The sequence below is a fragment of the Populus trichocarpa genome, chromosome 3 (assembly GCF_000002775.5).
Source record: "Populus trichocarpa isolate Nisqually-1 chromosome 3, P.trichocarpa_v4.1, whole genome shotgun sequence".
In the NCBI taxonomy this organism is placed as follows: Eukaryota; Viridiplantae; Streptophyta; class Magnoliopsida; order Malpighiales; family Salicaceae; genus Populus; species Populus trichocarpa.
Window position 1 is genome coordinate 1,794,508 of NC_037287.2, and position 27,453 is coordinate 1,821,960.

Here is a 27,453-nt window from a genome sequence, read left to right on the forward strand (position 1 = left end):
TGCTGACGGTCTCGGTCGATGGCACAGACACCATTTATTCTTTGGGCTTCCGAGCATTTCAAATCAGTCGAACTCGAAATCCAAACGCGATTACTCGCTGCATGCTGAGGAGATCGAGCGTAATTCTAGCATTATTATATTATAAAAAATATATCGTGGAGCTTGAATTGAAAATGACTTCAAATTATGGGCAGGCATGGAAGGATTTGCCCTTCAACAATATCGTGCACCTTGTTGCTTATTCGAACAAAAACCTCGCAGAAATCTCAAGAAAATGCAGGATGTAGCTCTCCCTCTCTGTGGACCTTATTGATGAAACTTTGGGTGGACTTAGAGCACATGCCTGCAATATCAAGAAACAACATTAATTTTCTAAAATCACAAGAGCCAATAGGATGGACTAGAACCGACATTATCAAGAAACAACATTTTCTAAAATCACAAGTGCCAAAAATAATGGGAAGGATGGGCTAGGTAAAATACAATTAACTGATAACAAACCTTATTTATTCTTGTAGTTTTTTTATTAAATGGGGTCCTTGGCCATTGCCCAAGTTGCCCAAAATGCTCTAGCTCACTAAACACTTAGACAAGCATGCAAGATCTTCAGCAAGTGTTTGGTTTTCGCAAGTTAGAACGAACGAGGTGCACGAGAGGCAATACAAGCGTACCTCCCGACTCATTTAGTCTTTGAAAAAGCGTAGTCATAAGCCTGCGTTTCTCTTGTTCTATCTACAAATAATCCATCAAGATTTAAATAACGCCATGCGAAATCGATCAAATGAACAAGATTTCCGAAATCTCTCGCTCGATGTCTTTCTACCGTGAATGTACACTAGCTAGCTAGTATAAATTAACGTCAAGCTCCTTGCAAGAAACCATATCAATCCAGCAGATAGCTTAAACATAACCATTTCTCTCTTTTTTCACGAACCTTGAGAAAAAAATGCAGATCTTCAGCAAAGTGTTGAGAGATACTGATGTCCATGTTCGGTTCTCGTTCCCAACTCATTGCTTAGAGCATTTAGATTTTGCTGGAAATAATTATGTTGATTTGTATGTTAAAGATAGCTGTGGTGAGCTTCGAGTTATTCGTTGCCTGAAGAGAAATGGAGTTTATGACAAGCCAGTGCTTTCTATGGGCTGGCTTAAATTTGTTGCTGATTATGGACTGAGAGTTGGTGACAAGGTTGTTCTTCATCGTGAGGATGACCAGAACCTGGGGTCACAGTTCATGATTGAAGCTAAGAGGAGAATCATGCTGCTTGGTGAGGAGGCTTGGGGTGATGTGACAAGAGCTAACTAGCTATTATTTGGATGTTAGGCCATATCCAGATATATATAGAAGAATGAATTTATGTATGTGTTTATGTTCGAGTGTTTGTTGTGATCTGGCTTAAATTTGTTGCTGATTATGGACTGAGAGTTGGTGACAAGGTTGTTCTTCATCGTGAGGATGACCAGAACCTGGGGTCACAGTTCATGATTGAAGCTAAGAGGAGAATCATGCTGCTTGGTGAGGAGGCTTGGGGTGATGTGACAAGAGCTAACTAGCTATTATTTGGATGTTAGGCCATATCCAGATATATATAGAAGAATGAATTTATGTATGTGTTTATGTTCGAGTGTTTGTTGTGATCATAATTAATGTGATCTGCGTCAGTCTAATTAAATAAATATGTTGCTGTTCTTAGTTTCTTGAATATGTATTACGCGCATGTAATTCTTAGCAATAATGGATTTAATTAATTATATATGATCAGATTCTGTCTCTTATAGTATGAGTTGTATAGTATATATGTACTGATCTCAATTTACGTTTCCAAGAGTTTGTTTTTCCAGGTTTTTCAATTTTGTGGGTTTAAATCATGGGAAATTCATTGTGATGCTAAGAAACAAAGATCACTGTTTCAAATCCTATGGTGTCAACTCTTTTCTGTTTTGTTTGTAACGACTCGTATATTTCATTTTAGTTTAAAAAACAGAACAAACTGAAACATATTTTATCTTGTTTAAAAAAATATTGTCTACTTTTACAATATTAATTATATCTCTCAAATCCGATCATTGAATTAGACTGAAATTATACGGGAGTGTTCAAGTTAAAAGTTTAGAAAGGACTTGCAACATTTTTAGAATTTTGTTTTCAAAGATCATCTTTTTGTGTTTTTTTTAGATTGGATTTTTTTCAATTTTATTATTTAACAATAGATTTATTAAGAATTGAACTATATAATTTGTTTTATTTGAGGTTATTATAGTCTTATGACCCGGGTCATGGATTTGAAAAGTTAATCCAGGTTGACCCGGGTCGATCTAATATGTTGTCGTCTCAATATTTTTAAATTTTTTTTAAAAAAATATGACATCTTAATTTTTTTTTGTGAAACTATATTTTTATTAGTCGTCTAAATTATTTTTGGATTTATCAAAATTGATTGGGTCATACTGTTAAACTCCACTTTTTTTATTAGTGTTTGGAATTTGAATTGAGATTATCTGTTGATTTGAGTTGAAATTAGATTTGTTGATTTGTACGGATTTGTTGAAATGCTGTGAATCTAAAATATTTCATATCAATTGAAAAAACAGAACACTAACTGTAACGGATTTGTTCAAGCAAAGCAATTGTAACATGGACTCCACCATTAGTTTATGTGAAGTTTGCTTACTCATTCACATGTCCGTAAAAACTTTTAGAGGTATTACGGATTGGTTTTGTGATGTCTCAAGAGGACAGTTTTTTTTTTTTTTTTTTTTCCTTTTGTAAAGAAGTTTGAAGCAAGCAACCATCAAGAAACCAGCTCAGTATTGAATTGAAACATGTCTAGTCCTTCAAAATTCACAGAACGTAACAGGGATAGTGAGAGTAATTCAATAAAGAAGCACTGAAACCATATCATACATAACTGAGAAGAGAAACTTACTCCTTTCCTCCTCCTCTTTTGATAAGCCCAGATGGAGGGATTCACACAAGGCATCAAAATTGGCCCAAACCTGGAGCAAAACGCAAAGAAAGTTGGTTGCTATACAATACTCCTGGTAAGGAACTCGAAGAAAGAAAGCGATTTGGCATCGCTGCAGCAGCTAGAGAGATCTTAAAAGAGATGCTTAGCTTACCTCTTTACATGTATCAAAAACAAGAACACCCAATATTCCAAGCCTGGTTCACATCCAAGAGATCGAAGAGGTCAATGCTTCGGTCAATGCAGACGAGAGAGTTGAGGTCAACAGCCAAGTCTCCATGATTTGCTTATTATTTGGATCCTCAAAAACAAAGAGCAATACCATGAGAATATTCGAAAGCAATAATTGAAGGAGCTTAAGCCAAGATGCCATTCATATATATTACGATATTAGGTAAAAAGATTCCCTGGAACGGTGGACGAGATTGCGTTTGAAGGAAAAGAAGCGGTATTATTTTGACTCACAATCTTGGAACAAGTACAAATAAGTCCTTCTCCTTTATAGTCTGGCTAATCTGCCCCCAAGCTTTGTCTTGCCTTGGCCTTTTGCCCTCTCTCACACTGCTGGTATAAATCATGCTCGTCTTCTGTTTTCGCAGATTCAAAACCCCAGCACTTATATTTGGAATACCATGATTAGAGGCTACTCTGAAGCCAAAATGGGCCATAGTGGCTTCTTGTTTTTCTGCCAAATGCTTCAGAATGGCGCTGAAATGGACTGTAGGAGCTTTGTTCTTGCGCTCAAAGCGTGCGAGCAGTTTTTGAGAGTTTTAGGAGGGAAATCAGTTCATTGTGGTATTCGAAAGATGGGTTTTGTTTATGCTATGTTGTTTCAAGATGGGTTGGCTCCTTTTTATGATCTGCGTGGTTGTATGGGTTTTGCTTGACACTTGTTTGATGGAATTCCTGCAAGAGATGGAGTTTCTGTCTATGACTGATGGGTATTCTAAGCGTAACTGTTGGGATGAGACTGGAAGCTTTTTGACTCGATGTCAGTGGAGGGCAATGTAGAGCCAGAAGAGGTCACTATGATAGCCGCTCGTTCAGCATGCTCGCAGAAGGGGGGTTTGAGATTAGGGAAGAGTTTTCACGAATATGTAAAACTAGAAATGTAAATCACCATGAATTTATGATTTATGATTTAACCTTTTATTGTTTAGCTCAGTAGCTTCGTGTTAGAATTCAGAATTTTACTTGTATAGATATTAATTTAGCGAGATATTCAGATTGTACGTTGAAATGGTCTAATGCTCAAGATTAGCATTTTTTTGTTGTTTCTTCGCTTTTTTCAATATAAGTTTTTCTTATAGTTAGTTTTTTTTATTTTTTTAAAAGCATTGGTTAAATCTTAATAATATCTCCCTCGATAACTATATATATATATATATATATATATATATATATATATATATATAAACATGAAGCTGAAAACGTTTCAAATGATATGCAAACGACAAATTTTGTTTCTTGAAATTCCATGATTGCCGCTTATGCTTCTCATGGGCACGCTAAGCAAGCTCTGATCATTTTTTAGCAAATGAGAGGTGATGTAAACTAGCGGTGAAATATAAGTCCAATATCTAGTATAACCTAAAAGAGATATGGTGTTTTTATTATTTACTACCTTGTAAAATATTATTCATTTCAATAGCATTTTTTGTCTTTTTTTTTCTAAATATGTATTTTTTTCTAATTTTATACTTCAATATTTAGTTTATTGGAGATAAGGTTTTATAATTTATTGTGGTTTGCTTTATACATGGTTACCTCGATCTTGTAACCCGTGTCACGGATTTGGCGGGTTGACTCCAGTTTTATTTATCTTTTAAACTAACAATTTTTTTTTTCAATTTAATTATTCAACATTAGGTTGATTGGGAATTAGGTTTCATGATTTATTTTGATTTGCTTTTATAAGGTTATCTTGGTCTCATTACTTGAGTCGCGGGTTTGGCGGGTTAACTTAGTTGACTCGAGTTTTTATTGACTTTTTTTTATTGGAATTTTTTTCTATTTTATTTTTTCAACATTTGGTTGATTATGAATTAGGTTCTATGAATTATTTTAGTTTGCTTTTTATGAGGTTATCTCGATCTTATGCTCGGGTCACGTGTTTTGTGGGTTAACTCAGATAAACTCATATTGTTTTCTTTTATCCTATTTTTAAATTGAATTTTCTTTATTTTCAACATTTAATAATGAGTTTATTAAAAATTAGACTTCATAATTTGTTTTTATTTGCTTTTAACGGGGTTATCAAAGTCTCATGATCCTGGTCGCGAGTTTGATAGATTAATTTGAGTTAACTCGGGTCTTTTTTTTTTTTCTATGAGATTATTCTGATTTTTTTTTCTAATTTCATATTTCAATATTTAGTTTATTAAAGATTAGGATTCATAATTTATTTTGGTTTGTTTTATATATGGTCAGCTCGAACTTATAACGCTAAAATGATAATAAATAAAGATGTTAATTGTGCCCTTTTCCATTCAAATCTGCTTCCATTTATTTGAATGGAGGTGGGTATAGAGGGACTCTTATCTTCAAGGATTCGGAGTTGCTGGTAGGTAAAGAAATACTTGATTTATTCGGGCATGGAGATTTGTAGAGTATCCTTGATTTAATGAATTTATAAATAAATAATATATTAAATTAATTATTTTTAAATAATTATCTAAATTAAATTATGTAGTTTTTTTTTATAAGATCACCTTAGTTAACTTTGTTTGATAAGTAGAAAATATTTTATTTAATAAAATTTATCATGATAAAAAACTACATGGACCTCAAATGAAGGTTTGCCTCTAATAAAGCATACATGCAGGATTGAAAATTAGGTTTAATTTAAATGAAGATGGTAAAGCGGTTAGGCAATGTTTGGATATGAAAAGTGTTTTTGAAAAATTTCATTTTTTTCTATTTTTTTTACTTTAAATTAATATGTTTTTGATGTTTTCAGATCATTTTGATGTATTGATATCAAAAATTATTTTTAAAAAATAAAAAAATTATTTTAATGTATTTTGGAATGAAAAATACTTTAAAAAACAACCACTACCACACTTCCAAATACTCTCTAAGAGCCTTCATAGAGGTTGAGACAAGATTTGAAATCTATATTAAAAAATAATATAAATTATATATTACATCACGCCTAATAATTTTAATTTCTTAATTGAAATGGTTATTTAACAAGATATTAATTAAAAATTAAATAATTATGTGTTAAAAGCTTAATGTAAATTATATATTCATACATCATTTAAGAGTTATATAATAAAAATTATGTCTATGGATTAAAAATTTTATATCTATCAATGAACAAGAGGTTTTATAAGTTAATATTTAATTATTTGAGATCTTTCATAATTCTAAAAAAAAAGCGAGATTTTTTATATTAGAACACTAATAGGAGTGGCTTTCTAAAGAATCTTTCATGGTCCTTGTTCAATCAAAAACCTTTTCATCGCCGGCAACCAGCATAAGACGACGTCAACGTGAGCCTTTAAAAAACTGAAGCCCCACCAAGCATGGAAAAAAACAACCAATGATGTTTTCATGGTCCTTATATCATTTTAGGGTGCTTGGTAGTATGATAGCAGTTGCTTTTCAAATAACTTTTTGTGTCGAAATATATGCCAATGATTTTTTTTTTTAAAAAAAATTATTTTTAACATCAGCATATCAAAACAATTCAAAACGTACAAATCATATTAAATTTTAGTAAAAAATTTCTTTTTTTTCATTTTTTGAAAACGCCGGTTTGCACCGCATTCCCAAACATTTGAACAAAACATGAGAAGTGGCCGCAGAAAAAAGAGAGACACCTAACCAAACATCACCAACTTGCAATCATCACCGTACTTGAAAGTTTTTTCATTTTATATATAGAATTTGACAAAGAAAACTTTAGAAAGCAACCCCTTCTAATATAAAAAATCTCACTTTTTTTTAGAATTATGAAAGATCTCAAATAATTAAATATTAACTTATAAAACGATGTCAACGTGAGCCTTTAGAAAACTCAAGCCCCACCAAGCCTGGAAAAAAACAACCAAGTATTTAAGAACAAAACATGTGAAGTGGTCGAAGAAAAAAGAGAGACACCAAACCAAACATTAGTAGCAACTCATCCTCCTCCCAGTTCCTCCTGGTTTAAGGGAAGGAGGGAAGAAAGGCAGTAACATTCTTACAACATTGGTCCTATCATTCCCTGCCCACCTCAAAAGATTAAGCTTTTCTTTTAATGTTGAAATTTTGCCCTATCTATCATTCTTATGTTAACTACTGGATTTTATTATTAATAATAATAAATATAGGGTAAAAGGTGCTCAACTTCTAAAATTCAGGATTTAATAATGAGATTCTTATATATGTTAACTGGATTTATTATTATTATTATAATGTTTTAATTGAAAAACAGATCAGTTGGTCTCAAAATATTTTCTTCTTGCATGCACTAGTATTAATTTGAATGGTGATTTCACAAAGCGTGTGGATAAATTCAATATCCAAATTCCACAAAATATGATTTAATAAGCGAAACTATTATTGCTAAAATGATAATAAATATATAAAGATGGTAATTGTGCCCTTTTCCATGAAATTATCTGCTTCCATTTATTTGAATGGAGGTGGGTGTGGAGGGACTCTTATCTTCATGGATTCGGAGTTGCTCGTAGGTAAACAAATACTTGGTTTATTCGGGACCCTTTTCCATGAGATTCTTATGTCCTCAAAGCATTCTACATTCCAAAATATAGCATCAGCTAGGATCCTTTTCTAGAAGAAACAAATTATCCTTTGCTTTAAGAATATGAAGGTAGATCGAATTGATACAAATTATCCTGAAGTGGTTTTTAATCTTAGCATTGTTCATCAACTAAGGTCTTCATGTTCCTCAAATTTACACAATATTAAATGATAATTATTCTCTTTAAGTTTTATAATAACAAAATTCAGTTAAATTATATAATAATTTTAAATCTTTCATATAAAATTCATTTCACACCTATTACCATGTAACATGCTGTACATAATGCATAGATATCGATCAGCATTGATAGTTTAAATTTATCATGATAAATCATTTTTAAAAACAAAAAAATAGTTTTTTTCTTTTTTTAAAAAAAAAACCAACATTTAATTTTGCAAATATCAATCTTTACTCACTGACAACAATTGGAATGTTTGCTTGTTCATCTTGTGAAAAAATTTAATTCCATACCATAACCAATTCGATTAAAAATAATATAACCGTTAATTAATTTAAAACAATCAAATCAATATCTATTATTCGAAAACAATTCAAAACAATAAAAAAAAAAAATTAAGGGGCAATTGCTCTTTAATTTGCTATGTGGCTCCGCCACTCACTGTGAAGGCGGTAAAAAACACCATCTGCTGCAAAAATCCTATTTTTTAGCTATGTTTCTAAATTTTTAAAGTTGATTAAGAGTGTGTTTGGCAGTGTAGTAGCGGTTGCTTTTCAAATAGCTTTTCATGCCGAAATACATGTTAATGATTTTTTTTATTTTTTAAAAATCATTTTTGATATCAGCACATCAAAACGATCCAAAAAGTACAAACCGCACTCAATTTTAGCAAAAAAAAAAAATTTAAAATTTGATGAAACGCAGTTACAAACGTAATGCCAAACGGTCCCTAACTAAGGTGGTGTTTGAAATTACGCTTCCTTGGAAGCGTTTTTAAAAAAGATTTATAATTTATAATTTTTTATTTTAAATTAATATATTTTTGATGTTTTAAAAAATAAAATAAAATTATTTTAATATATTTTTTAAAAATATTTGAGAATGTGTTTTGGTGGTTGAGAAAAACACAAAAAGACAAATGCAATTCTTGTACCAAGTCAACGTACGTTTGGAATTAAAATAATAAATATCCCATCGTCCATAGTGTTAATATTCTTGTTCCGAGATATACTGCATAACAACAACAAGGTGTTATAATCTTGTTGTGAAATATTCTTGTTCAAATAATAGGTCAGTTTACCATATGGCCCTTGATTTCTCATCTTGTTGTGAAATTACCATTTGTCTATCACCAGCCAGCTGGCCAGTGCCCCCTCCCATTCATGAGGCAAGGGACACTAGTCTTCTTTGGAAAACCTCGAGGCTAGTTGAACCGTAACGTCATTGACCATCATTAGTAAACGTGATCTTTTTTTAGTGTTTGTTTTAGTTTATGTAGTTAAGGTTGTAGTTGGGTATAATTTAATTATACATAAAAACTAATATTTCTTGTTTTTTGTAGTTTTTTTAGTGGGTTCACACCCAAACTTCAACCTCCACCTCTAAATAAATTCCCTAAGAATAAGGTATTCATCTAGAACAAAAAATGGTTTCTGTCATTGTTACTCATTTTCGCAATCAATATTTATGAATAATAGTATTCATCTAGTTGAAAAATGCATGTGTAAGAAACCATTTTTTTAATGGTAATTTGTACGCCCACATATGCTTTTTAATTTTATTTTTTTTGTTTCAAAGTATATTTTTTAAAATATTTTAGATTGGTTTGATGTAAATTTTTTTTAAAAAATAAAAAAATATTTTTATATATCTTTAAATAAATTTTTTTTAAAAAAAATAATAGACTTCACATTATCAAGCAATATATCTTAATATGATATATCTACGTATCGTGGTAAGAAAAGTTAATTCCAGAAAAAAAGAAAAATCCTGCTAATGTCATGTTGTTTTAGTTAAACATCTTTGACAAGCAAGGATTTAATTATATAATTATTTAATATACTAACTAAAATGATCTTTCTCTTTAAAAGAAGAGGATAAAAAAACTTTTAATTTTAAGTATTAGACAAATAAAATAACTTTCACTGTTATGTTTGATCAATATTGTGCTTGTTAGCCCTCAAGGGGCGTAGCGTGATGGCAAAGGGCTTGAGATCTGCACAGCAGGTCTTGAGTTCGAGTCAGAACATGCACCTCTTGTAAGAGCTTGAGACAACCGGGGTTTTACTCGCTCACTTGGGCCCACAAAATACGCTTTCCGGGAGTAGAGTTTCCTCGAATCCAAAAAAAAAAAATATTGTGCTTGTTAGCTTGTATTTTTTAGAATATAAGAATTAAGATTTTTAATCTAAAAAAATAAAAACCTAGAGAGGTTCCTCTTGCCTGATCTCACTCGAATGAGCATATACAACTTAGACTCATAAAATAAATCTGGAGCAATAATTCAAAGAAGATCACAGGATAGCTTAGAACAACAGTTTCGATAGACACATGTATATAAATTGTGATCTTTGATTTAGTTTTGTGAGTTCTTTATATATGAATTTTTATTTGAATGATATATTTTAAAGTGCTTGAATTATATATGAATTTTTATTTGAACCATGTATTTTAAGGTGCTTGAACTATGTATGAAAAAAAATTTCTTATGATTTTACGATTTGTTTTTACGATCCGAGTTTATTTTGTATTTTCTGTGTTATGTCAAAAATGCAAACTAACCAAGTTTAATTTAATTTCTATGGATTGAAGTTGGATTTTAAAACGAAACTAACCATGTTATAATTGAAGAATATAACAAAACAAAATAAAGAGTAGATTGACACTATCATTATAAAAAAAAATAGTATAGGATCAAATACGGGCAAAACATTTTACAAATATAAAAAAATGATGTATGAAAATGTTTAAATTTTGCTTTAATTGAAAACAGTAGCAGTAGTAATTAATATAGGTTAAAAGATGCTCAACTCCTAAAAACCAATAATTCAGGATTTAATGAGATTTTTATGTTAACCGAATTTTATTATTATTATTATTATTATTATTATGTTTTAATTGAAAAACAGGTCAATTGGTCGAAGACAGCCATCATTTTCATTTCTTCTTTTTGACTTGTAGACAGCCATCATTTTCATATTTTCATAATATCTCAGCTACCAATCTTAGAAACAAAGAAAGACAATGAGAATCAGAATCAATGGAACAACCCAAGTCAATCAAAAAAAGAATGAGTCATGGTAAAAACAAAGGACATGTGTCATGGGCTATGACAGTGGCACATATGTAGTATATAGGTTTCTTGTGGGCAAATCTCTTCACTATCTCTATATATCCCCAATCCCCTACCTAAAGGTTCCATTTAGATTTTGAGGTAATAGAGCTAATCTCTGCTCCAACTCTAGCCCTTCTCTCTTCACAGAAACTATTGTATCTCCTGAGAAGGAATGGCACAAGTTCATCTCTTCTCGAAGAAACTAAAACCAACCCATATAAGCCATAATCTTTCATTTCCAACCCATGTCCAGTGACTTAGATTGATACGAAACACCCGTTCTGGAGAAGAGAATAAGTAACAGAAAAATTAATAACCAGTAAATACTCTAAGAAACAACAGAGAAAGAGAGACAGTACATATTCTCACGCTGGACAACGGCGCAAGTGCTCACGCTAGTGTTCTGGAGTTGTGAGTTAACATTTACTGGCCATGCTCATGCTGCCCAATCCCATCTTCACTATCTCTATATATCCACTGCCTATAGGTTCCATTTACATTATAAGGTAATAGAGCTAATCTCTGCTCCAACACTAGCCTTCTCTCTTCACAGAAACTCTTGTCTCTCCTGAAAAAGAATGGAACCAGTACATCTCTTCAAGAAGAAACTAAAACCATCCCACATAAGCCATGCTCTTTCAATTCCAACCCATGCCCTTGAGGCTTTTCCAATTCCTGAAGGAGCCCATATGATGAATTTTGAAGCAGACGATGCTACTGATCATGCATGGAGGTTTTGTCTCTCAACCCGTATGACTGGAGCTTACCCAAAACCCGTTCTTCTACGCTCTTCTTGGCATCGTTTTGTAGAGCAGAAAGGCCTTGCTCCCGAAGACAGGGTTGTCTTCTTCATGGAGAGAGATGAAGCTAATGACATGATCAGGAGGTACACGGTTAGAGCTCAACGAAAAGTGATGACCTTGATGGGGCAAGATGTTTGGGTCGATGTCGAGGATCTTCCCCTATATGGTCTTTGAAGAGTTTGACATATAAGCTGTTGGCACGAAAACAGTCTTTTCCACTCCACTGGTACTTAATTTGTTAATCTAGCCTTATAGCTACTTTTGGTTTCCAAGTAATCAATATCATGCATATTATTGTACACTTGGTATCTTGCTTGATTTCCAAGTTTCTTTCCTTTTCTTCTTAATGTATGTGTGCCTCTCGTGCCCTATGAGCTTTGAATCGAAAGAACATAATATTGAAGCTAATAAAAATAACTAAGAGTCTTTTCCAACAAGCCATGTAAGTGAGCATTCCACCAGGACCAGCTGGGATTGGTGGTGCGTTCATGAGTTATTTCTCCTGCACTGCTGGCTTCATTGATTCCGGTGAGGCAGAGTTGCTGGCGGTATACAAAGCCCAAGCTTAAGATCCTGGAAACTTGAGACCTTTTATTAGCTTCAAAATATTGTTAAGAAGACAGTTGAGGGAAACAATTTTTACACTCACTCACACAGAGGGGCTAACCATGCAGTAGACCAACTAGCCAACAACTTCAGGAAAAAAATTCAGGAAAAAACACAGAACAGGTAATAGTCAAGCTAGCTATGAAATCAAGTTCTGCTTTGCTAATGACATGCCGCAACATTCCTCAAAACGTGAAGAAAGACCACTGTTCTCAGAGTTGCCGTTAATGGAAATAGAATTAAATTAAGAGACACAGCATCGTCCATGGCCTGGCTGCTAACCGAATCTGATTCCACAGCCCAATTAAGCTGACTTGCCAACGATGAGGGAACACTAATCTCTAATGCTTTCTTAATGGGGCAAACTTCAGTCTCATTTGAATCCATGTCCTCAATCACGCAAGAGAAAACGCACAAGAAACGACCCTATGGGTCTCTCAGAACGCCTCCTATTCCTGCACTTCCTGGTTTCCCTAAGGACCCTCAGCTTAGAAAAACAATAAATAAATATAAAAAAACACGTGTTTTTTAATGTACAAAAACTGTAGAGGTAAACCTTAAATTTGCAGTTTAATTTTAAAAATAAATCTAATAATGTATGTTTCCTTAACATATATAAAAGACATTTAAATAGATTAGAAAATCATGTTTCTAATAGGAAACAAATCAAAATATAAAAGCATAAAGAAAATTAATATAAAATTCAAAATAAAACAATAAATAAAAAAATTAAAAATAATAATAAAATTAACCCAAACAATATATTTTGAACCTAACATGTGGAGATCTATTATGATAAAGTGGCTTCCTAATACCTAGTTATAGAAATCACTAAGAAAAATTTAAGTTCGATCAGATCTCATTAAGCCTTGGGGGAAGGCAAACATGTAGTCCATTGAGAAATATGACACTTTTTTTTATAAGTAGATCTTTGAAACTCATATTAATAATGGATTAACAATGTTACAGATTAAAAAAAATTAATTCATATGGCAATTTATTTTGTATATTGTATATGAACTTGTGGTCACCTCTCGGTACTTTCAGTTGTGAAGAATTTTGTACTGGTCTCCTTTTTTATTTTTTCTTTTTTCTAAACTCAACTTTTTTAAACCTATTTTTTTCATCTTGTTAAGGAGGATGTGTTTCTTCATTCTACATTTTCTAATTGACTTCCTTGGTAATTATATTTGTGGATGAAAAATAGCTTTTTTTTTCCTCATAATTAAGTATATGAATATGTTGTGGCTTATGCTATTTTTAATTTCTAATATGTTAATAACCAATCTAAACTTTGTTAGGATGATTATGATGGTTAGAAGTTGTTGTCTGTGCTGATTTTGACACTTCTCTTATGTATTTTTTTTTGTTTTTTTTATTATATTTTAATTTCACTTATGCTTTTAGATATTTAGATGTTTTCTAGTAGAGGTAGGGTTCTTCCGTTTTATTTATAAGTTTTGTAAACCTATTGATTTTCAGAAAATAAAACTTTCAATTTAAATTTTTAAGACTTGTCACTTAAGCGCATAACCTTGTTTCTTCGTGCCATTTGAATATAAAAGGATATTGAAGAAATATTAAATGTTATCCAACCCTTGTGGGGGACTTGTTTTATTGATATTGTCGTGAGGGTGACATCGGGACTAGCACACTTTAAGATGTTATCCTATGTGAGCCTCTTGAGAGGTATGTTGTTGGGAAAGGAAAGAGTTTTGGGTTTAATCATAAAATTGTGATTAAGCTGGTTTAAAAGTTGCTGTCTAGTATTAAGGTTACTAGGAAATTTATGGCATGCGAAAGTTTAAGTAAGGGACTGGTTGTGTAAAGGGAAAACACATCACCATTAGTACACCCTACTTAAGGTAAGCTACTTTGTTGTTTGATTATTTTTCTAAGTCAAGTTCCTATCTGTTAGTCTTCTTCTAAGGTCTAAGACAGATCTCTCTTCGTGAGAGTTTCTACCTCATTGGGTTCAATTCTAATTATTTTAAAGTCTAAATTTTAGCATCGCATTTGTTTTGCACTTTGTATTTTTAATATATATGCATGTACTCTATTGTGTAGTTTTACATCCTCAAATATTAAAGTCTACATCTAAACCCTTATATAAAATGAACAAAATAATTGGTGAAGGGTTTATGATATTTTGGCCAAATCCTAACGGGTAATAATAAACTGGTTATGATATCCATTTTTTTTCTTTTTAAAATATGAGAAAGATGCAATTTTTTTTTTATATATAAAAACATGCTTGGAAAACTTTTTAGAATCTGGTCGTATACATGAAATTTTGTTTTTGTTTTTGTTTTTTGGAAAGAGGAAATTAATTTAATAGTTTTGAGATTTTTTTAATTTTTAATTTTTTTTTAAGAAATGTTTCGGGGAATACAAGATATTTTAATGCCAGATATGTATTTTATAGTGTCAAAATGCAACTCAATATTATGCAAAAATGATATAAAAAAAAACATGTGAGAAAATCACAATTTGTTTTAAAGGACTTTTGAATTTTTTTAATAATAATATTATATTATTATTATTAAATATATGGGTTGGGCCTGGCCCAATCAACTAGGTTGATATCAGCCTAACAAATTTGAAGGAAGAGGGACGTTTCGTCTCTACTAGTGCCAAATCTAGGCCCTTGAATCAACACGGAAGCATCCCAACCGTTAATTCAAAGTAGCTATCATTGGCTATCAAATTTGTTGCAGGAAAATGGCTAATCGGGTTGGCCATTTTGGGGTGGTGTCACAGCCTTTCTGGTGTCATTCAGCCAAAACAGACCACATTAGGGTGTAGTTAGATGTTAGGTGATCATTTTCATGTAAGTTTTGTCCAATTTAATAGAGAAACAAAGCATTAAATGTCTTGAGAATGTAGCATCCTAAGTAGCGTTTTTTGCTGAAAACTTGAAGAAGAAGATGAAGAGTTTGCTCAAAACGGTGTTGTTTTGGCAAAGTGCATTTTACTCTTTTGATTTTTTCTGTCTCTCAATTACACCCCTGATTGGCTTTAAATTTTCAATTTTGCTTAATTTTGACCCTAACGAACTTCAATTTCAATCTTGGATTTCAACGCCTTATTGATTTTGGTCATTGGTCTTGAATTTATGCAATTTGACCCCTAATTGACCATTAAACTTTTAAATTTTTTCAATTTCATCCCTGATTTCAGCCGATTGGATCCCTAGAGTTCGATGTCTTTTGCAAAATGGTACTTGCTGTGAATTTCTTCAATTTAGCCTTCAATTAAGCATTAAACTTTCAGTTCTCTTCAATTTCATTCCTGATTTCAATCAATTGGGTTGCCATAGTTCGATGTCATTTACAAAATGATCTTTGACTGTGAATTTCTTCAATTTAGCTCTTAATGAACCTCAAAACTTTGATATTCTTGCAATTTTACCCTTAATTTCAATCAATTGATTTGATAAAAATTAAATTTCGTCTCCTAAAATTTCATTCTCAATTAAGCCAAAATTGGGCTCCCAAACTTAACTTTTCACCAATTAAGCCCCTAATAAAAATAATTTGACTCATTTAAATTATAAACAATACAACATGAAAAATAACTTCTAAACAAAGAAGATTTAAATGACTAAACAATACAATTGCATCAAACATATGTATGTACTCATGTATACTTTTAGAAATTATGTATAACTTTATACAATTACAACATGAAAAATACAAGACAAACTCTCCAAGAAATACAAGGGCAAACTAACCACAAACTAACTTTTAGTAAATATCCAACTTTTCCTTGCTTTAAAATAAATATGCCTACAATAAAAATAATTGTGTAAAAGAATGAGTTTTAACAACTTAGTGACTAATTAATATAAATATATCCAAGAACAATATATTCAAACACACACACAATGATTTATTTATTTATTTTTATACTAATGCATAATCTATCACATTATTCCTCAAGTACAACAATTCCAATAATTAGTATAAAGTTTCAAAAATATATGATGGTAAATCACAACAAATACATCATTTGCATGTCTCATGTTCACACATCAAATACATCATTTGCACACACTGCATGCACACATCAATTCACAATTCATATACATGCACACATATATCATAAACATTATTCTTAAAGACACATTTTATAAAGATTGTTCACATTTATTCAAAAAGTTTGTAAACCACAATCTTCTACCAATTTCTTACAAAGAAGCACTATATTGGTTTCCAAAGTACTTAAACACCACTACCAGAAAATTGATAAATACAAACGGAAATACCGAGGGAATTACCGTGGGAAAAAAAATTAAAACAAAGCAAAAAAAAAATAATGACGTGTCATTTTTACCAACGGATTTACTGATGGAATTACCGACGGAACAAATTCCGTCGGTAAATTATGAACACTGTTCATCATGTTAATTACAAAGGGAATCACCGATGGAAAATTCCGTCGGTATTTTCCAGAGAGTAAATCACCGACGGATTGAAAAGTCGTCGGTGTTATTTGGCGGTTTTCTGAAAAAATTCAATTAATTTAAAATTTTCATTTAAATATTACAGACGGAATCACCGACGGATTGAAAAATCATCGGTAATTTTTTGGCGGTTTCTGAAAAATTTATACGAAATTGAAAATTTAAATTAAATATTACCGATGGAATAACCGACGGCATAATTAAAAAATATTAATATTTAATTATCCGTCGGTAAATCCGTCGGTAAAGCGTCCCAATAAAAAGCCTGAATGCCCTTATTTCACAAGAGACCGACCCGTTTCTTCTTGTTCTTCTTCTTCTTGTTCTTCTTCTTCTTTACTATATGTAAAAAACATCTTTAAGGTATGTCTTCTTCTTCTTCTTCACTTTATGTAAAAAACATCATTTCTTATCTATTTCTTTCTCTTCTTTTCTCTCCTTATCTCCTTCTCTTTTCCTCCATGCTTGGGTATGTCTTCTTCTTCTTTCTTTTTTTATCCTCTTAGTTTTTTTTTTCATTAATATGCTTAATGAAATTTTTTCTCTCCTTAGCTTTACTTGCAACTACATTAAGGTAAGATTTTTCTTTTTTCTTCTTTTTTCATGATTTTTTCCACTATATTTGTTTTTATTTTATTTTTAATTGTTTTTGTTCTTAATAATTGTATAAATGTTGTTGTGAGATTTTTTTTTTCATATGAGATCAATTTTTAGTAGATTTATTTATAGGATTTTTAAATTTATAGCAATTGCAACTTCATTTTTTTCATATGAATTAATTTTTTAGTTGAATTTATTTTTTTATTTTATTTATTTGTTGCAAATTTGTTTGAATTGATTTTCTTATTCTTTTTTCCAAGCATTTTGAGTATATATTATACAGTGTTAATTTATGTTAATTTAATTATTTTATAATTTTATAAAATAAATTTTTTTTAAATGTTTTTCAATAATTACCGACGGAATTACCGACGAAAAATTCCGTCGGTATTTTCCAGAGAGTAAATCACCGACGGATTGAAAAGTCGTCGGTGTTATTTGGCGGTTTTCTGAAAAAATTCAATTAATTTAAAATTTTCATTTAAATATTACAGACGGAATCACCGACGGATTGAAAAATCATCGGTAATTTTTTGGCGGTTTCTGAAAAATTTATACGAAATTGAAAATTTAAATTAAATATTACCGATGGAATTACCGACGGAATAATTAAAAAATATTAATATTTAATTATCCGTCGGTAAATCCGTCGGTAAAGCGTCCCAATAAAAAACCTGAATGCCCTTATTTCACAAGAGACCGACCCGTTTCTTCTTGTTCTTCTTCTTCTTGTTCTTCTTCTTCTTTACTATATGTAAAAAACATCTTTAAGGTATGTCTTCTTCTTCTTCTTCACTTTATGTAAAAAACATCATTTCTTATCTATTTCTTTCTCTTCTTTTCTCTCCTCATCTCCTTCTCTTTTCCTCCATGCTTGGGTATGTCTTCTTCTTCTTTCTTTTTTTATCCTCTTAGTTTTTTTTTTTCATTAATATGCTTAATGAAATTTTTTCTCTCCTTAGCTTTACTTGCAACTACATTAAGGTAAGATTTTTCTTTTTTCTTCTTTTTTCATGATTTTTTTCACTATATTTGTTTTTTATTTTATTTTTAATTGTTTTTGTTCTTAATAATTGTATAAATGTTGTTGTGACATTTTTTTTTTCATATGAGATCAATTTTTAGTAGATTTATTTATAGGATTTTTAAATTTTTAGCAATTGCAACTTCATTTTTTTTCATATGAATTAATTTTTTAGTTGAATTTATTTTTTTATTTTATTTATTTGTTGCAAATTTGTTTGAATTGATTTTCTTATTCTTTTTTCCAAGCATTTTGAGTATATATTATACAGTGTTAATTTATGTTAATTTAATTATTTTATAATTTTATAAAATAATTTTTTTAAAATGTTTTTCAATAATTACCAACGGAATTACCGACGAAAAATTCCGTCGGTATTTTCCAGAGAGTAAATCCCTCGGTAATTCCGTCGGTAGTAAAAAAATTATTACCGACGCGTCTATTCCGTCATTAAATCCGTTGGTAATTCTATTACCGACGAACGATTCACCGACGGATCATTTCCGTCTTTGATTCCATCGGTAATATAATTACCGATGGAATATGTGTCTTACACCGACGGAAAAATTCCGTCGGTAAAACTGTTAAATCTTGTAGTGCACATTTAAACACATCATATAATTAATTCCAAATTTAAAAATAAAAATTAATAATAGATCATCAATAATTCTCAAATATTTATCGAAACGAAAAATTTTGTTTCTTGAAATTCCATGATTGCTGCTTATGCTTCTCATGGGCACGCTAAGCAAGCTCTGATCATTTTTTAGCAAATGAGAAGTGGTGGATGTAAGCCAGATGATATTACGTTTGTGGATGTCTTGCCAGCTTGTCACGGTGGCTTAATTATTTGCTGAAGGTTGAGAATATTTTCAAAATATGAAAAGAAATTATTTATATATGAATCATTAAGGTTTGATATGTATAATTTTTTTTATTTTCACGTACAATTTTTTTAAATACAAAAAAGTATTGAAAAAGTTTATATATAATTTTTATATTATAACTGGGCTAAATCAGTTATAACTGGGCTAATTTTTATATATAGTTTATTTAGTTATGTCATTATTTTTAAATAAGATTATAATACATAACTCTAAATCAACCTATATTAACTTGACTAACTCATAACTCAGGATATGAAATTAGGATAACCTCATGAAAATGAAAGGAAAAAAAAATCATGAAATTCAAGGTCTGATAAGGTAATGTTAAATAAAAAAATTGAAAAAAAATTAATTTTAAAAAAATAATCTAAAAAAAACTAAGGTCAAATCGAATTAATCTTTGAAATTCAATACTCGGATTATAAAACTGGGGTTACTCTATAAAAGGTAAACATGAAAAAATCATAAAGCAAAATTGTCAACCATCTAAAATATTGAGGGATAAAATTTAATAAATAAATAAAATAAAATAATAAGGGATAAATTAAAAAAATAAAATAAATCAAGAAAAAAAATTAACAATTAAAATATTAAGGAAAAAATTAAATACAAAATTATATAACTGGGCTGGTCAACTATAAAAAAAAAATAGAAAAGTAAAATATTCAAGAGGATGATCATAGCATTAACGGTGAAGCACTTCCAGATAGAAGTCAAGAGTGAGTTAGAAGGTTTCAGCAGTTGCGTTTGAAGCTTAAGATGGCCAATAACTGGGCTGGTGTTTCAAGATTCAGCCGTGTAAATTGTGAAACTAATTGTGATTGGATAGTAATTGTCCGTCTAATTAATGCACTGATTATTGTTTTAAAATAGAAAGTACAAATATAAATATAAATATAAAAGAACAAACATGTTTCGGGTTAATTAGTGAGATAAATACAAAATACCGATGGAAAATAGTCCGTCGGTAAATCCGTTGGTAGTTAGCGAATTTCTGGTAGTGAAAATAAAGGGGAAAAAACATGAGGCAATTATGGTTAACTTGACTAACCTATTACCCGAAATATGAGATTGAGATAACTTAATAAAAAAAAAAGAGTGAAACAATGAAGTTAAGGGTTTAATAACTAAATGTTAAAAGATAAATTAATAGCATGTTGGGAGACAACTATAAAAAAAAAAAAATAGCAAAATAAAATATTCAAGAGGATGATCATGGCATTAACGGTGAAGCACTTCAAGATGGAAGTCAAGAGGAAGCTAGAAAGTTTCAGCAGTTGCGTTTGAAGCTTAAGATGGCCAATAACTGGGCTGGTGTTTCAAGATTCAGCCGTGTAAATTGTGAAACTAATTGTGATTGGATAGTAATTGTCCATCTAATTAATGCACTGATTATTGTTTTAAAATAGAAAGTACAAATATAAATATAAATATAAAAGAACAAACATGTTTCGGGTTAATTAGTGAGATAAATACAAAATACCGATGGAAAATAGTCCGTCAGTAAATCCGTTGGTAGTTAGCGAATTTCTGGTAGTGAAAATAAAGGGGAAAAAACATGAGGCAATTATGGTTAACTGGACTAACCTATTACCCGAAATATGAGATTGAGATAACTTAATAAAAAAAAAAAGAGTGAAACAATGAAGTTAAGGGTTTAATAACTAAATGTTAAAAGATAAATTAATAGCATGTTGGGAGACAACTATAAAAAAAAAAATAGCAAAATAAAATATTCAAGAGGATGATCATGGCATTAACCGTGAAGCACTTCAAGATGGAAGTCAAGAGGAAGCTAGAAAGTTTCAGCAGTTGCGTTTGAAGCTTAAGATGGCCAATAACTGGGCTGGTGTTTCAAGATTCAGCCGTGTAAATTGTGAAACTAATTGTGATTGGATAGTAATTGTCCATCTAATTAATGCACTGATTATTGTTTTAAAATAGAAAGTACAAATATAAATATAAAACGAACAAACATGTTTCGGATTACAAGATAAGTATGTTTTTTAATTTTTTTGGTGTCTAAACTATCTTAATAGGAAACCTTTGGGAAAAATTAATAAAGAACAAGGATAAGAAACCGCTGCCTGTCAAAAAGAAATCGTATAGCCTCGTCCGAGTAGAAACGTCATTGCCCACAGCGCTGACGGTCTCGGTCGATGGTACAGACGTGATCCGGTGTGGCAAATTTTTCAAACACAGACACCGAGCATTTCAAATCAGTGGAACTCGAAATCCAAAAGCGATTACTCGATGCATGCTGCAGAGATCGAGCGTAATTCTAGAGATTATATTATAAAAAATATAGTGTGGACCCAGAATTGAAAATGACTTCAAATTTTGGACAGGCATGGAAGGATTTGCCCTTCAACAACATCGTGCACCTTGTTGCTTATTCGAACAAAAACCTCGCAGAAATCTCAAGAAAATGCAGGATGTAGCTCTCCCTCTCTGCGGACCTTATTGATGAAACTTTGGGCGGACTTAGAGCACATGCCTGCAAGATCAAGAACCAGCTTTATCTAAAATCACAAGAGCCAATAATAATGGTAAAATACAATTAACTGGTAACAAATCTTATGCAATGTATTTTCATATTTAAGTTACACACTGTAAAAATAACTCCATAAACATGTAATTAATTTATTTATTTTTGTTAATGCTCAATATTATACTGATCCTAGATAATTGAAGTGAGGAGTGAAAGCCTCGTCTCTTAAGAGGGGACATTATCCCAAGTTCATGACCCAGACTTAAAATGAATAGGAATATCCTAGATAAAATTATAAATGAAACCTTTTAAAATATAATTTTTAAGAAATATATTTTAATTTATTATTATTCATGTATGTCTAGTAATAAAAAGAATAATTTTCATTTCATAAAATATAATTGAAAAATAAACCTTGTCCTTATTTATTCTTGTAGTTTTTTTTATTAAATGGGGTCCTGGGTCATTGCCCATGTTGCCCAAAATGCTCTAGCTCACTAAACACTTAGACAAGCATGCAAGATCTTCAGCAAGTGTTTGGTTTTCGCAAGTTAGAACGAACGAGGTGCTCGAGAGGCAATACGAGCGTACCTCCCGACTCATTTAGTCTTTGAAAAAGCGTAGTCATAAGCCTGCGTTTCTCTTGTTCTATTTACAAATAATCCATCAAGATTTAAATAACGCCATGCGAAATCGATCAAATGAACAAGATTTCCGAAATCTCTCGCTCGATGTCTTTCTACCGTGAATACAGTAGCTAGCTAGTTGTGATTTATTATAAATCACAAGCTCACTGCAAGAAACTATCAATCCAGCAGATAGCTTAAACGCAACCATTTCTCTCTATTTTCACGACCCTGGAGAAAAAAATGCAGATCTTCAGCAAAGAGTTGACAGATACTGATGTTCGTTTTCGGTTATCGTTCCCAACTCATTGCTTGCAGCATCTAGATTTTGCTGGAAATAATCTTGTTGATTTGCATGTTAAAGATAGCTATGGTGAGCTTCGAGTTATTCGTTGCCTGAAGAGAGATGGAGATTATGACAAGCCAGTGCTTTCTAAGGGCTGGCGTAAATTTGTTGCTTATTATGGACTGAGAGTTGGTGACAAGGTTGTTCTTCATCGTGAGGATGACCATAACCTGGGGTCACAGTTCAGGATTGAAGCTAAAAGGAGTATCATGCTGTTTGGTGAGGAGGCTTGGGGTGATGTGACAAGAGCTAACTAGCTTTTATTTGCATGGAGCTTGCATGTTCAGCCATATCCAGATATATCTATATATATATATATATATATATATATATAGAAGAATGATATGTATGTGTTTGAAAACAACACAATAAATATGTTGTTGTTCTTCGTTTCTTGAATATATATTGAATTATATGTGATCAGATTCCGTCTCTAATAGTTTGAGTTATATACTATACATGTGCTGATCACAAATTACGTTTATTTCTGGCAATTTTCATGACAACCACTCACCAAGACTGTCTAATTTGCTCCGTTAAATCTAGAATAGTCGGTATATCTCGTTTCAGTTTAAAAAATATAATAAAGCAGAACAGATTTCTTCTTACTTATAATCTCAGTTCATTCCATAAACTCCAACCAAATTTTGGCTGGGACTACTTTCCTGTTCCGTTCTAGACAAATAATTTTGTTTTTGATTTTTTTAAAAAATATTGTTTAACTTTACGGTATTAATCATATTTGTCAATCTAAATATTGCATCAAGTTGAAATTTTACTAGAAGTCTTATGATATATTGTTATATCTCAGGTTAAAAATTTAGGGCAATCAAGGTTTAAAAAGACCTTGCATGATTGTCGATGATATTTTCATAATTTTATTTTAAAACATCATCTTTTTGTGTGTTTTTTTATATTGATATTTTTTTTTCAATTTCATTATTTAACAATACGTTTATTGAGAATTAAATTTTATAATTTGTTTTGATTTGTTTTATTTAGGGTTATTATGATCTCATAACCCGGATCATAGATTTATAAAGTTAACCAGAGTTGACCTGGGTTGATCCAATATGTTGTCGTTTCAATATTTTTTTAAAATATATGTTATCTTTAATTTTTTTTAATATAAACTATATTTTTACTAGTTATCCAAGTTGTTTTTGGACTCATTAAATTGGTTGAGTTATACCGGTTTAACTTCTACTCTTTTTTACTAGTATTTAAAATTTGAATTGCTTAATTTAAATTTAAGTTACTTTGAATTTAAGATGAAATCATGTTCATTAAATTAATATTTTGAATTATACATATAAATAGTACAACCCTACAAACAATATATTCAAACTTTTTCAATTGAAAAAACAGAACGCTAATCTAAACGGATTTGTTTAAACAAAGCAATTGTAACATGGACTCCACCATTAGCCTGTGAACTCAAGATTCCAACTTCCCCTTTCCTTCCTAGTTTATGTGAAGTTTGATTGGTTTTGTGATGTCTCAAGAGGAAGTTTTTTTTTTTTTGTAAAGAAGTTTGAAGCAAGCAAGCAACCATCAAGAAACTAGCTCAGTATTGAATTGAAACATGTCTAGTCCTTCAAAATTCACAGAATGTAATGGGAATAGTGAGAGTAATTCAATGAAGAAGCACTGAAACCATATCATACATAATTGAGAAGAGAAACTTACTTCTTTCCTCCCCCTGGTTTGATAAGCCCAGATGGAAAGATTCACAAAAGGCATCAAAATTGGCCCAAACCTGGAGCACAACGCAAAGAAAGTTGGTTGCTATACAAAACTCCTGCTTAGGAACTTGAAGAAAGAAAGCGATTTGGCATCGCTGCAGCAGCTAGAGAGATCTTAAAGGAGATGCTTAGCTTACCTCTTTAAATGTATCAAAAACAAGAACACCCAATATTCCAAGCCTGGTTCACATCCAAGATATTGAAGAGGTCAATGCTTCGGTCAATGCAGACGAGAGTGTTGAGGTCAACAGCCAAGTCTCCATGATTTGCTTATTAATTGGATCCTCAAAAACAAAGAGCAAATACCATGAGAATATTCGAAAGAAATAATTGAAGGAGCTTAAGCAAAGATGCCATTCATATATATTAAGAGATTAGGTAAAAAGAATGGGGAACTACCTGGAACGAAGGACGAGATTGCGTTTGAAGGAAAAGAAGCGGTATTATTTTGACTCAAAATCTTGGAACAAGTACAAATAAGTCCTTCTCCTTTATAGTCTGGCTAATCTACCCCCAAGCTTTGTCTTGCCTTGGCCTTTTGCCTTCTCTCACACTGCAGATATAAATCATGCTCGTCTTCTGTTTTCACAGATACAAAACCCCAGTACTTATATTTGGAATACCATGATTAGAGGCTACTCTGAAGCCAAAATGGGCCATAGTGGCTTCTTGTTTTTCTGCCAAATGCTTCAAAATGGCGCAGAAATGGACTGTAGGAGCTTTGTTCTTGCGCTCAAAGCACAGTTTTTGAGAGTTTTAGGAGGAAAATCAGTTCATTGTGGTATTCGAAAGATGGGTTTTGTTTATGCTATGTTGTTTCAAGATGGGTTGGCTCGTTTTTATGATCTGCGTGGTTGTTTGGGTTTTGCTTGACACTTGTTTGATGGAATTCCTACTAGAGATGGACTTTCTGTCTATGACTGATGGGTATTCTAAGCGTAACTGTTGGGATGAGACTTGGAAGCTTTTTTACTCGATGTCAGTGGAGGGTAATGTAGAGCCAGAAGAGGTCACTATGATAGCCGCTCGTTCAGCTTGCTCGCAGAAGGGGGGTTTGAGATTAGGGAAGAGTTTTCACGAATATGTAAAACTAGAAATGCAAGTCACCATGAATGTGAAATGTGGCTGCTTGGATTCTGCAAGAGGGATCTTTGATACCATGGGAGTTAGAGATGTGTTCTCTTGGACGAGCATGGTTAATGGGTATGCTAAAAGCGGTGAGCTAGAGCTGGCAAGGATGTCGTTTAATGAGATGCCGGAGAGGAATGTGGTTTCCTGGAGTGCCATGATTGCTGGGTAACCACCCATAGGAAGCTTTAGAATGGTTTGTAACATGCTGGAGCCTGTGTTTGTTCCAATGGTGAACATTAGTTCGTGTGCTCTCTGCTTGTGTTCAATTGGATTGCTTGGAATTTGGTCAGTGAATCCATTGAAACTGCATCATTGTTACAAAACACAACGAACCAGTGTGATCATAGCGAACGCGTTCATTGACATGTATGCTAAATGTGGGGTCATACATGAAGCTGAAAAAAGGGAGTGTCAGCGTTTGGAGTCTCTTCTTGCTGAAGTAGAGAAGGGTGTGGTAGTTTGAGAAGAATGAGATTTTTATAGTTAAATCAGCTTGTGCTCTCATCAATGATACTCGGCATTCAGTATCTGAGAATTTTGGGACTTTATTCTGGCAAGGTATATTTTCTTCTAAAATTGAGATGTTTCTGTGGTTTTTGTTAAAGGGTAATTTGAGTACGAGGGGATTTCTTGCCTATAGAAAAATTATTAGTTAAGATTATTGCTATAACATAACCTACACCGATCATAAAAAATAAAACCTTATACTATTCAAAAACACAAATCTTTATGCATAAACTATAATTAATGGAATGCTTGAAGTTCCTCATGAGGTTCCTCATGAGTTACTAAAAGTCAAAATACATGTATAAAGGTAGCTCAATTGATGTGCACATGAATAAGCAAGCATAAACTTTTAGGTTCGAGTCCAAATATACACAATGCATAGTTCTTAGTAATGAGCTTGTGAATTCCTTATTAATATGAATATACTTAAACAAGCAAACTCTAAAAACAAAGCATGATTGCTATAATTCACATAAAAACATTAGTGCATTGCTTTAATAAGATTAGTAACATCTAATCTTAAACAAGAACACCCAATTTCATATATATGTTGCTGTTCTTATGGTGTCATTGAGATATAATTAAGCCTACTATTGCGTCTTTGAAAAACACGAAGAAGAAAGTTGGTTGCTATACAAAACTCCTGTTAAGAAACTAGAAGAAAGAAAGCGATTTGGTGCACCTCATGATGTATCAAAAACAAGAACACCCAACATAGTTCCATTCATTTCAATGATGGCTCGAATTCCAAGCACATAAACTTGTAATTGTAAAGGCCAATGTTTAAGTACCCGACAAAAATGAAGCAAACTCATCAAACAAATCCCTAGTGGTTCTGAAAAAAAAGTTAGAACATGTACAATTTTTTTTTTAATTTATATACTTTATGAATTTTTTTTTTCTCTTCTCAGCTTCACTCACAACTACACTAAGATAAGATTTTTCTTTGTTCTTCTTTTTTTTACTTTTATTCATTATATTTGTTTTTTTTTTATAATTTTTTATGTTCTTAATAATTGTATGAATGTTCTTGTAGAATTTTTTTTTCTTCATATGAGATCAATGTTGTTGTTGTTTTATTTTTAGTTGATTTTCTTCTTCTTTTTTCCAAGTAACTCAATTCCGAGTATTATGGAGTGTTAAATTATATTAATTTAATTATTTTCTAGTTTTGTTAAATAGATTTTTAAAAAATATATTTTTAAAT

General features: G+C 31.5%; 2 protein-coding genes and 2 long non-coding RNA genes across 12 annotated transcripts in view; 3 read left to right on the forward strand and 1 right to left on the reverse strand.

Annotated features, from left to right (window-relative positions):
* The window catches only part of LOC112326845 (uncharacterized), a 57,036-nt gene that overhangs the window by 28,574 nt on the left and 1,009 nt on the right, over positions 1-27,453 (forward strand). For 3 of the 9 annotated variants that reach the window (XM_052451448.1, XM_052451445.1, XM_052451442.1), the window contains one exon: positions 1,277-1,518. The exons of 3 other annotated variants lie outside the window; for them this stretch is intronic. In XM_052451448.1, coding sequence (XP_052307408.1) covers positions 1,277-1,306 — 30 coding nt within the window. In that variant the 3' untranslated portion in view covers positions 1,307-1,518. 3 more of the 9 variants (XM_052451447.1, XM_052451444.1, XM_052451441.1) reach the window with 3 other exon arrangements.
* Positions 3,004-26,343, forward strand: LOC127905096 (uncharacterized). The gene is made up of 2 exons (XR_008058783.1): positions 3,004-3,988; positions 25,618-26,343. It is a non-coding gene; the product is annotated as an uncharacterized LOC127905096 (long non-coding RNA).
* Positions 21,328-27,453, reverse strand: part of LOC18110600 (uncharacterized) — an 83,054-nt gene continuing 76,928 nt past the window's right edge. Inside the window, exons 10-13 of the long non-coding RNA XR_008058779.1 lie at positions 25,008-26,043; positions 24,746-24,892; positions 24,553-24,622; positions 21,328-21,897 (exon numbers count right to left, since the gene is read on the reverse strand). This is a non-coding gene — a long non-coding RNA (uncharacterized LOC18110600). The remainder of the gene's footprint in view (positions 21,898-24,552; positions 24,623-24,745; positions 24,893-25,007; positions 26,044-27,453) is intronic.
* LOC112326842 (uncharacterized) lies at positions 22,526-23,120 on the forward strand. The gene has a single exon (XM_052451439.1). The coding sequence runs from the start codon at positions 22,761-22,763 to the stop codon at positions 23,118-23,120; it is 360 nt and encodes a 119-aa protein (XP_052307399.1). The 5' UTR covers positions 22,526-22,760.

Bases quoted from the DNA above. Each gene is read 5' to 3' on its own strand.
- LOC112326842 (XM_052451439.1), top strand. From the start codon at position 22,761: ATGCAGATCTTCAGCAAAGAGTTGACAGATACTGATGTTCGTTTTCGG.